The sequence below is a fragment of the Cucumis melo genome, chromosome 10 (assembly GCF_025177605.1).
Source record: "Cucumis melo cultivar AY chromosome 10, USDA_Cmelo_AY_1.0, whole genome shotgun sequence".
In the NCBI taxonomy this organism is placed as follows: domain Eukaryota; kingdom Viridiplantae; phylum Streptophyta; class Magnoliopsida; order Cucurbitales; family Cucurbitaceae; genus Cucumis; species Cucumis melo.
In genome coordinates this window covers 10,361,236-10,373,698 of record NC_066866.1, presented here as the reverse complement: position 1 = coordinate 10,373,698, position 12,463 = coordinate 10,361,236, and the positions used below count along the sequence as shown (strand labels likewise).

The following is a 12,463-nucleotide window of genomic DNA, read 5'->3' as shown; positions in this document are numbered from 1 at the left end:
AACCAAAAGTAAGATAGAGGTTGTAACCACTGGAGTTCAATTGGTTGGGTTCAACTTCAAGCTATATGGGCAGTCTATCCATGAATTACCTTACCAACCAAATGTAGTAGAATTAGTGGTTGTCTTGTGAGAATTATCAAAACTAGCTCATACCAAAGAAAAAAAGAACCAACGATGACAGTTAGCTTATACCTATAATATAATCTTGAACACTTATAGTCAGTGGCGTATCCAAAAATTTTGTATAGGAGGGCACTATATAATAAACACACTAAAAAATGTAAACAAAAATATTAATAGCTTCAAAGATTAATTAATTTAATATGTATTATAATTGTCATCTACGAGTTTTCATGTTTTGAAATCGATCCATGATAAGTTTACTATCTAACTTATCCAATAAATTTTTCTCAATATAAGATATAAGACAATCATTCATCCGTTGATCTCCTATTCGGTTGTGCAGTCGAGTTTTCACAATATACATAGCAGAAAGTATTCTCTCTACAGTAGTTGTTGCAACCGGTAAAATCAATGCCAATGTGAGCAACCAATAAACTAATTTGTGGACTTTTTCTCTTTTCGTAACGACCATTTTCGCTGCAAGATCACCAATGCTTTTTAGTTCAACAAACTCTGAACGCATATCAATAATGTAATTTTGAAGTTGACCCTCAAGCCTAGAAAGTTCAATAGCTGAAAAGTCTCTTGGATAAAACTGAGCAAGTCGACTAAGTTTTTGTCCATCAAAAGCAGCAAATGAATTACTCAGATTCAAACAAGCCATACAGAGAAGCAATTCAGTACTTGATTCAGTAAAATGATTAATCAACTCTTGAAGTTGCATATCAATGACATTATAGAAGACTTCAACATGATAATGATGCAAATTTGTAATTGGTTGAGATTTTTTACTTTTTCGTCCATGAACTAAGAACATGGCATCCATTTTAAGAACTTCAATATCATGACTATTGCAGAAATAACAAACTCTTTCCAATAATGAATCCCAACCAGATTCTCTCATTGCTTGCAGTCTACCTTTACAAATGTTGACTAAATTCATTGCATTCACAATATCCTAATATTTTCTTTATAAGACTTGAGACAAGTCATTTGTGATTCCCAATATATTTTTCATGAGATGCATATTGAACACAAAGTGAAATGACAAGATTGAAGTCATTAGAATTTGTGCTTCATATTTTTGAATTTGATCCACTATCTACAATTGTCTCAAGCACATCAACTACTGAAGAGAACATTGTAACTAAACTCGTTAAAGTGTTATAATGTAATCCCCATCGAGTATCTCCTAGTCTTTTAATCATTATCTCTTGATTTAATCCTCGTCCACTTGATATTTCACCATTATTTAAAGCTTCATAAATTTTTATCTTATGTTTCTCTCGTAGAATATCTCGACGTTTCGCTGATGCTCCAATAACATTCACTACATTTGTAGCAATAAAAAAAAGACTGACAATTTTCACATGATTTTTTGCAGTATTTACAAGAGTTAATTGAAGTTGATGAGCAAAACAATGAATGTAAAAAGCACATTCATTTTCTTTCAAAATAAGTGCTTTCAAGTCATGGAACTCACCTTACATATTACTTGCTCCATCATATCTTTGTCCTCACAAATTAGCTATACTTAACCCATGTTAACAGAAAAAACCATCAATAGCTTCCTTAAGTGATAGGACACTTGTATTATTGACATGGATGATTCCAATAAAATCGTTCAATCACATGACCTTCATCCACATGTCGTAATACAACTGACATCTGCTTCTTTGAAGATATATCTTTTGATTCATCTATCAAGATAGAAAATTGTTTGTCACTCACATCTTTTATAACTATATTAACAATTAGTATTAAACAATATAAGTATTATGATTATATACCTAAGTAATGTAAATGTGAATTTAAAAATTACATCAAAAAAAGAAAAGAATTTTGTAAACAATTTTGGAAAAATTTTTATATTTGGGAAATAAAATTATTGAACTTTGAAAAGATATTTGATATTTGAAAAAAGAAAATTAATGATGTTTGGAATAAAAATTAATTAATAAAAATGATAGCAATTCGAAGGATTCGAACTTCTAACTTAGAGGTTAGAAAAAGGAAGCACAACCACTACACCAAAACCAAAATTTTGAAAGAAAAAAAACATTGTTTAATCTATATTATAGCCTAACACTTCAAAATTAATATTAAAATACAAAAATCGATAATGTGAGTGGGGCACGTGCCCCCGCTGTCCCCTTAATAAATCCGCTCCTAACTTATAGTAAATTTTGTTTGTATATTGGAGGTTAACTTGTGTTGGTGCATTCACTAAATACTTTATTTACCTTTGTATCATTTAAACCACAATTTTATTTAAGTAAATTATTGAATACTTTATTTTGTAATTTTAATGGATTATGGATGAAAGTTATTTATATTTATTGTGCTATAAAGTATTTATGTACGTAGATTTAACAAAAATTGAGCACAACTAAAATTTATCAAAAGCTAATTAATTCAAAAATTAGTTTTTGAGAAAAAAGTTGAGATGCTATCAAAAGGTTATTGTAATTATTATAATAGTTAGGAACGATTAAATAGCATTATTATAGCCTAATATTACAACTGCAAATACTATATTATAGCGTTGAAAAAAGGCTATTATATGTTAGAGATAACACATTATTTAAGCTATATAAACTTATTATAGTTCTAATAAAAAACGCAATTAAATGTTTTTATAGCAACGTATATAAATTGTATCTACATACACTCGTTATAGCTTCAGAAAAACGTTATAAAAAGCCTCAAACTTTAATAACATTAGCTGTTAGGACTCTCGAAAAAAGCTATAAAAAGTCTATTATAGTCTTTTTCGTTAGCTATTGTATATGTTATTTCTTTTAGTGTAGTATAGGCGAGTCCCTCAACTTTATGCTCTTTATAATATATATATATATATATATATATATATATATATATATATATATATATATATATATCATAGCTTATACAAAGTGTTGATGCCAAAAAAATGGATCTATTGTAAAATTTGTTTTTACAGGAGATTGGTCCAAGTACCTGCAAGACAAAATAAAGTGTGGGTGTGGGGTCTAGTCACACACACTCCGACGCTTAAGTCAGTCTATTACCTTTGGATGTATTTGGACGTACCTTCAACCAATGACCTAAGTCATTTATGTAATATGGTGATTTGTAACCGACACTCGGGTCATAATTACATCCTATAAACTTCCACAACTGTTGAACGTATACATGATGGATGGTTACACTACCATTATGACAAATCCATGAATGCTCCAAACGAATCCTTTTATGACACATGTCCGTTCAGAATTCAAACGATTTCACATTTAATGGCTCAAAAGTCTTCCTCTGTTGGTCCTCTAAGCTCTCTTTGGTACTGTCCTGGGAGTGTTTTCTCTTGTGGGTCCTCCTTCTCTTAGGAGGTTAGGCTCTCCCTAGTGCATCCTCCTCCTAAGTTCCTCTTAAGAAGTTGTTCTTTCCTCTATTGGTCCTCCTCCTACGGCTCATCTCAAGAAGGTCTCTTTTAAGTTTCGTTGAGCTCGTCTCTTAAGCTCTTATGAACTAACTTCTCTTGAGCGGTGCTCTTAAGCTCTCTTTTTGGCTCCTTTGAGTTTCTCTCGAGCTCACCTTATGAGTCACCCGAGCTTTTGCTATGCTCGCTTAGCCTCACATTATAAGTCCACAGAGCTCTCATTAAGCTCGCTTAGGCTCACCTCATGGGACCACCAAGCTACCACTCAGTTCGCTTAGGCTCACTTAATGAATCCCCCAAGCTCTCACTAAGCTTGCTTAGGCACACCTCATGGATCCATCGAGCTCTCACTAGACTCATTTAGGTTTACTTCATGGGTCCACCAAACTTTCCTAGGCTCACTTAGTCTCACCTTATGGTTTCACTGAGCTACCACTGAGTTTTCTTAGGCTCGCTTTATGGGCCCACCAAGCTCTCACTAGGCTATTTCATAGGTCCTCCTTGTGTGAGTTTCTCTCAAGAGGCTAAGCTTTTCCTTGTAGGTTCTCCTATGGCTTCCCTCATGAGGCTACACAGGGTTCCACAGAGTTATCCTCCTTAGCTTCTCTTGTGTAGGCTAAAATGCACAATTGTGCAGGCTAAAACGCACAAAGAACTTCCAGCTTATTTTTAGTAAAGGCCTATACTATAGTTTGATAGCTACAATGTCTACTACTAGTTCTATTGACTTTTTTCAAAGGTAAGTTGTATAATTTGGTCAACTTTTATATATTATTTCAAATATATGGAAGGCATATATTTAAAATGTAAGTGAAAAAAAAAAACTAATAAAGCGTTTGAAAATTTTTCATAAATATAACAAACAGGTAAAATATTTACGATCCGTGTAACAAAATGAAAAGGCCCATGAAGTTGGTCATTCTTTTTAAATATTTCAGGTTTGCCCTTCCCTTTTATCATCTTTCTTCTTCTCTTCCTCTACGACTTTTTTCTTTCCATCATCTTTCTCTCTTCCTTTTCTTTTTTTTTTCTAAAATGTTATTTGGTTCAAGATCTTGTATCAAATATAAAAGATCTATTTTTTAATTTTTTTTCAAACTGTTATTTGTTGTTCAATATCGTGTACTAAATATAAAAGGTCTCCAAAAAAATGTGTTGTTTGTATTTGGGTAGTCAAATCTAAACGATACAAAAAATAGTCAAATCTAAACGATCGTATACAAAATAATCTTTTAAAAAATTATTTAGATTTGGGTAGCCAAATCTAAACGATCGTGTACCAAAAAAACCTTTAAAAAAATCGTGTAGTCAAATCTAATTGATCGTATACCCAATCTAAACGATCATGTATCAAAGAATCTTGAAAAATCGATCCAAATCTAAACGATCATGTACTAAATCTAAACGATCTTGTAACTAAATTAAACGATCGTGTAAAAAAAATTGAAAAAAAATCGTTTAGATTTGGAATGATCAATATAAATGATCGTACCAAACAATAGTCAAATATAAACAATCATGAACCAAATATATTACGTGCGTTGTTGACGAATGTATTTTTTATATTTTCCATCATGGGCCTGTAGGTTTTTTCCTCTTTTGAAATTGTTCTATATAGTGTAAATATTTTGTCGCTTTGTTATATTTTTTAAAAAATTCCACAGCATTTTTTATTTTTTTCTTTGATTGTAAATAGTGCTAGTTATTAAAAATTCTAGTTTATTATTAAGAAAAATACATAACACGAATACACAACATGAAATAAGGTTTGAATTTCCCTCAAAGTCTACACGATCCAGCGTAGATAAATGCTTATAATTATATCTTTTAGTTTATGCAAATAAATTGATTAGCATATAAATAACAATTATAAGAAACTAATCAACGAAAAAGATATGAGATCCTACAAGATGAAATTGAATCTCAACAAGCTAAAACCAACTCAAATGGAGCTCACGTTGAAATTCTGAAATTCAATGGAAGACCACTCGAAGACAACTCATTAAGCAATCACATTATGCAACAAGAATCAATGATGAGCAAGAGTTAAAAGTCTTCTTGAAACATTAAATGTTTACTTCCAAGTTAAGTCTTCAAGTCAAATGAAAGAATTGCAACTTTTCATTAATCAAAAGCCATCTATTCGTCCAAGGGATACAATTCCATATGCATTCACATCATTTATGAATTATGTACTATCTATACTTATTAGAGTAAGGGTGTTAAATGAATGTAGACAATCAAAGAGAAAGGGTGTGTCCTTTCATAATGTCTTTTCATTTAGTATATATAGTGCTGTATTCCTCACATTTGATAGAGAAGAAGATTGGAAATGTAGAATCTTGGGATTTAAACCTTGAAAGCTTTTAAGCTTTGTTTCTTGTTTGTGCCTATTATAGAATGCATGTTGGAGCATTCAAGTGGAGATTGATTTACCCTACTTGTGGATGCAGATCAAGAATTGATGGAAAAGTTTCAAAACATTGTTCAATCCTTTGTTGATCAGATCATCTAAGTAATTTGCTATCTATCTTAGGGTTGAGATAAAACTGGTTTTGGGTTCTTAGGGTTGAGTATTTTGGATCTTGTTTCTTAACATGGTTAATAGATTTGATATTCAGGAGTTTCTTAACATTTTGGTATCAAAGCTACGGCTCTAGATCAGATAAGTGTTTCCATTGTTGCAATGTTGGGGATTATTTTTTTCTTTTCATCTGGTCACATTCTGTCCATTATACAAAAGCTAAAGAAAGTATCATTCCTTGTTTTAATTTTATATTAACATCTTCATCAAAGGTTTAGCTAAATGTAAACTACAAGATTTCTTTCTTTGATGCCTTCCAATTTGGTTTCCTTTAGTGTCAAATGTTCTTGTTTTGAAAATTTGTCAGAAAAAAAAAAAAAAGTGGTGTAGTCTGATAGATTTCATGTTGAATATTTTTGTTCATGGATTCAAGAAGAAAATGACGACCAAAAGGCTCGTTCAAAAGAGATCCTTTAAGATTCGAGCACGAATCTTCTCAAAGAAGTGGAGAAGGATATGCATGTAAATGACAATATAATGATCAATGAAGGAAATATGAAATCCTGCAAGATGTACAAGTTGAAACCAACTCAAATGAAGCTTAGGTTAAAATTCAATGGAAGACCAGTTGAAGTCAAATGAATAATGATTCAACTGAATCATGAGGCAATCATGCAACAAGAACCAATGATGAAATACAGTTAGAAGTCTTCTTGAAACATTAAATGATTACTCCAAGTTAAGTCTCTATGTTATGATGAAAAGTTGCAACCTTTCCAGCTTCAACGTCATCCAAAAATTATAATGAATCTAAAAATCTTGATTCATTCACATCCATGATGACTTATGTACTTGCTGTTTATTTATTTGTATCTACAAGGGTAGTTGAAGGGTTTTTTGTTGAACCTAGACAATTAGGTGGGAAAAAGATACTTTTTGAGTGACAAGACCACGAAGTGTTTGTTTTGAAATCTCATGGACCAAATAAACCTCAATTCCAAACATATTGTCCAGTATTAAATTAATATTTGAAAAAGAAAACCTAATGTAACATACATTGATGCACAAATTACTTAAGAGACAAATTGATCTAAAAATTTATTAATAGATAACACTGAATTTTTAAAACAAGTTCAGTAATCCTAAATAAAATAAAATAAAAACTGTTGCATGAGATAAAACGGAACTAGTAAAATCATATACCCTATCAATAATGAAAAACGGGAAATGTCAGCAGATTTAATTCAATGGCATAATAGCCTCTCGACATCCTGCTAGGATTCATAACTGCTAAAGCAATAAGCCATGTCCCTTTCTCATTTACAAATTAGCGCAGAATTCTCTGCTGGAGGAAATCTTAACGATCGATTGTATTAGCCTATTTGGAGTATTGTTTCATTATCCTGATTGTATTGGCCTATTAGGAGTATTGTTTCATTATCCTGATGCCGATATGCCTTTGCAGCCTGAGTTAAAATGCACAGATCCAAATTAAAGGCAGGAGTCGTGCATTTGTAGTTGTATGACCATACAACATAACGTTAATTGCTTGCCATGATTGACCAATTATCGTCCAAGGATTTCTTCAGGTACATGTTGCTGTGGATCTGTGATTGACCAATGCATATATAATTAACAAGCAATCAAAGCTGAGGTTTTTTATCAACCAGTTTGCAAATTCATTTTTGTATTTCCTTGGTGATGCTCCTCGACAATAAACCTCTCTCTGCGACATGATCCCAAAAGAGATGCAAAATACTGTTGTGAGGTCCATACGAAGCATTGAAACACCTATATAGTTTGAGGTTTATCAATAAACTTCTTTTAGTCATTTCGGATAGCATCTCCGAGACAAGATTTGACTTTCCATCTTTCCAATAAGCATATGCCAGGCTTGTGTATATCACACTGTCTCCTGATACACCCCTAAGATGCATGGCGCTGTATATTTTTTCAGCAAAACCAACCCTTTCTCGGTGACACAGCCTTCTTATTAGTGCCCTACAAACTGATAAATCCACACAATAACCTCTTGTCAAAAACTCATCCAATAGACTTATGATAGCTCCTTCATTTCCTAGTTCACAGTAGCCATCGACTAGCCATGAATATGTACAATAACCAGGACTTAATCCTACATCGAGCATGCAAAATAAAAGTTCTTTGGCACTTTCCATATCTCTCACCCAACAAAATCCATGAATCAGTGCCTTATACGTAAAGCTGTCGAGCTGCAGTCCAGCGTCCAACATTTTGCTCTTCACTTTCAATGCAGACTTCATATCTCCAATTTTGCAGTAAGCATTTATTAATGTATTACAAGTGACATTGTCGGGTTCAACTTTCCTCTCACCCATCTCATTCAAGAGTTTATTTGCATCCCTTATCCTGCCTTCCTTGCATAATTTTCGAAGAACTGAATTATAAGTTGCAACTCCCAGGTGCAAACCTTTAACTTCCATCACCTTACATAATCTCAGTGCTTCTTCAAAGTCATTCACTCTACAATATCCATCAATTAATGTGGTATACGTAACATGATTGGGAGAAACGTCCTTAATTTCACGGAATAGCTTTACAGCCTCTCTCATTTTGCCCTCTTTACAAAACCCATATATAAGGGAATTATAGGTTACAATGTCAGGGCTGACTCCGGCCCTTTCCATTCTATCTTGAACACACAAAGCTTCATAATGCAGACTCTTTCTAGAATACAAAGATATCAATGTGTTATATGTGTAAAGATCAGGGAAAACCGACTTCAATTCCATTTCACAGACTAGTTGTTCAGCCTTCTCAACATCCCCAGACTTGCAACAAGCATGAATTAGCACATTGTATATATGAATATTAGGAACAACTCCAACTCGAATCATTTTCTTATAAATCTTCCATACCGTATCAGTTAACCTGTCCTTCGCCAAGGAATTTAACAGCACAGTACAGGCATGCAAATGAGGCTTAAACCCATGAAGCCTCATATATTCAAAAACCTGAATAGCATCCTGGGGCATCTTACAATTCACATATATTATCATAAGCCAGCTCAAAATATGTGCATTCACATCAGGATTATCATAGCTGGTCACCAAAGCATTTAAAACCAATGGGGAGGATATGAAATCCTTATGTGCAATCTTTTCAAGCAAACCCTGTGCAGTTTTGAAATGTTTGTGCTCTGTAAGAATAAAAATCATGGCCCATGAGGACTGCAAAGAATGCTTATAATCAGGAATCAACTCAACCCACTTGAAAAACGCCCAAGAAAGTGAAGGACCTGAACAGTAAAACGACAGCCGAAAGAGAATCTGGTGGATGGATTTGGATGTTAAGCTAGAACTAATCTTAGGCTTCAAGAGGTGATTCCAATGACCTTTTACCACAACGGCAAACATACTTTGGAGAAGTAGATTCATCCCCTAAGCCTTCTTTTCACAAGCTCTGAGGTTTTGAGGTTTTGTATTACGTCGTTTGGTTCTTTGGATAGGGAAATTAATATTCCATATCACAAAATCCATATATAATCAAAAGACTAAGAACATAAATGCGTAGATTACCAGCAAACCCACAAATTTAATCAAACAGATTTCAAAAATCGGTGTATTGAATTTGAATCAAATGCAGAAAATCAAACTTCCTAAGTATCGAAATGAGCACACCTTATTATCTGAATCTTGCAGAAATTTATGGAGCAGAGATAGGTGATGAATTATGAAAACTCCGAAACGAACTGCGCTATTGAACTGCGAATTTCTCCACTTCTAGAGACGACGATACCAAATTGAACAAAGATTTGAAACGTTTGTGGCTAACCTAAGTGGGAATGAAAGAATTTGATGATCCATTTCCGAACCCTAAAATTAAAGATGACGATACGAAACTTCTTCCTTCATTGTTGCATTGTAGGCTTTTCCCAGTAGTGGAATATCGACTCCAGTTCGAAGGCGGATGAACGAGAGGGGGGGTTTATTGGCGGTTTAACAAAAAAATAGGGCCAAATAGAATAATAATCCGGGAATCGGATGAAATTGCAGCGTAGGATTTTAGCAAAAACCACGCAAATATTGATGCGTCCATTTACGACTTTATTGTAATTTCGATTTTGTCCCTATTTGCGGGGTATTCCATAGGATTTTGAACCTAATTCTTACTACTTCATAGTCTTCATCTACCATGTATATCTATATCTAAGGTGTATGTAAAAGCTTGGACGAAAATAAATTTTCAATGACATTTTCACCCTTTCACAATATCATTTTCTATTATCATATTGGTAACAATTTTGTCAATTTACTTTTATATTATTATGGTAATTGAAGAATAAATAAGAGAATTTATAAATACCTTATGTATTTATTAGATTAATTGTATCTCATGGACAACTTATAGTTCAAGAAAACTCAAAGTCTATCCAACTTCTAAAATGAAAATAATCAATAATTTATTTTCCTCTTATAAATTTGTAACTAATGAATAGTTTTATAGCATAAAAAAACTGAAACATTTATCCTAACTATTAAAGGCAAAGAATTAATAACTAAATCGATTAGCTAATATAATTAATAAAACTTTAGAAATTTTTAAATGGCATCAATTAGTTAAGGTTTGGATGGCTACAAGAATCTCTTTTTCTACATACCAAGTCTGCAAACAATTTGGATAGTATTCAACTAATCCTAGGGTTTCAAAGTAAGTTTTTTCTTTTCTTTCTCTCTTTTTATTTTATTTATTTATTTATTTTAGTTGTTTTAAGTTTTTTTAGATGTGTTTGTTTTAAAATTATATCTCTAAAAAAATTGTTTACATTTCATCAACTTTCAAGTTGATATTGATATATAAAAATTGCAATTTAGAACATCTTCATTATTTGTTGAGTGTCTAATCAATCTATCCACCCAAGACTATTAGATCGAGAGGTTATTGGGATTCGGTCTAATATGTAAATCCATAAGTATTAGTAAAAGTGAAAGCACATCTGAAGGTTCATACAAACAACAATAGAAAATAATACTACATCCTTAACTGATAGCTATTTGGTAGTGATTTATGAAATCCTATCAATTGTCATGCATTTAAGAATACCTAAAAATTTATTGATTTAATTTTAAACCACAGTTGGAAAGAAAATTAATCACTTGAAAATAAAGATACTCAACAAAGAAAAGATTGTTATCATTAAAAAAAAAAAAAATCTAACTAATAAAATGAAAACAAAACACAAATTTTACGTGTATGACACGTGTGAAGGACTAGTGTATTTTAAATGGATCAAAAATTGGCAAGGCCAAATTTGTAAAAAGTGGTTTATTTTGCAAACTCAACATAATACCCAATTTTCCTATATGAATGAAATCTCTATCTTTAATATCATCTGTTAGTTCTCGAATTATATTTTAACTGGTATTTTTCGTAAATAATTTTTTAAGTAATCTATAATATCTATTTTTAGTAAGATTTCAAAAATATTTAATTTTAATAAGATTTCTGAAATATGTATTTTTGAGATGTTTTCAAAATAAGTTTGTGTATGGAATCTTTTAAAAATATAACAAATCGGTAAAATAGTTACACTGTATAGACAATTTCAAAAACGGAAAAAAAAAACCCTTTATGTATAAGAAAGGTCACTGAATACAAACTCTAGGTTTATCTCCCCGATCATCAGATTCATCCCCAGATTCTTGTTCAGAGCCTTCCTCAGATTCTTCCTCCTCTTTGTGCTTAGTTTCTACCTGTAATACTAGATTAAATATAGGGATGTTAACTAACCTCTACCCTATTATTGTAGTATGAATTATGGGGATGTTATTTACTTGATGAAATTTTCTTTCACGGTTCACTTTTTCAATCTTTTCATTTTGTTCCTGAGCTAATTTTTGCATTTTGATCACAATCAACATCGTGGCAATATAAGTAACAATTATATATAATCACTTTTGGTCAGATAACAAATGTATATCCTTGTTTAGAAGAAAAATCATGGAGAACCAACATAAGAAAATTTGATATAATATACCCATTTGGAGAACAAGGATTGAGCTTCTTACATTTGGTTCAAAATATAAGAACCAAAATATCACCTCTTTTAAGCTAAAACTTGAAAATCGCTCTAATTTGAGTGAATTTAAAACTATCAAAGTTTATTCAATTCAAGATATCGTATGAACAAATAACAACCAAGTCCAGAATTTCTCAATCAAAAAACGTATAAGAAACCAATGGCAAAATGCAAGGAGCCTTGTGAATAATAAACGAACATGGTGATCAACTGAATAGTAAGCAACAACTTCGCAACGACCATACCGTTGGGTGGCCAAACCGATGCCACGAGTTCCGATTGACGAGTTAACGCGATACAAATCAAAGCATATATAACACTGCAGGACGACAGTTAGAAT

The 12,463-nt window shown here is 32.1% G+C and overlaps 1 protein-coding gene and 1 long non-coding RNA gene across 2 annotated transcripts; both read right to left on the bottom strand.

The window, feature by feature from the left end:
- Positions 1 to 1,466: 1,466 nt before the first annotated feature.
- LOC103502881 (uncharacterized) lies at positions 1,467 to 10,203 on the bottom strand. Its single transcript, XR_540663.3, has 2 exons — positions 9,725 to 10,203; positions 1,467 to 1,823 (listed from the first exon to the last, which is right to left on the bottom strand). It is a non-coding gene; the product is annotated as an uncharacterized LOC103502881 (long non-coding RNA).
- On the bottom strand, positions 7,139 to 9,731 carry LOC103502880 (pentatricopeptide repeat-containing protein At5g38730). Its single transcript, XM_008467002.3, has one exon. It carries the CDS (start codon positions 9,479 to 9,481, stop codon positions 7,745 to 7,747), a length of 1,737 nt encoding a protein of 578 aa, XP_008465224.1. The 5' UTR covers positions 9,482 to 9,731; the 3' UTR covers positions 7,139 to 7,744.
- Positions 10,204 to 12,463: the final 2,260 nt, after the last annotated feature.

What these genes read in the sequence shown, in the direction of transcription:
- LOC103502880 (XM_008467002.3), bottom strand. Translation starts at nt 9,481, where the DNA reads ATGAATCTACTTCTCCAAAGTATGTTTGCCGTTGTGGTAAAAGGTCAT.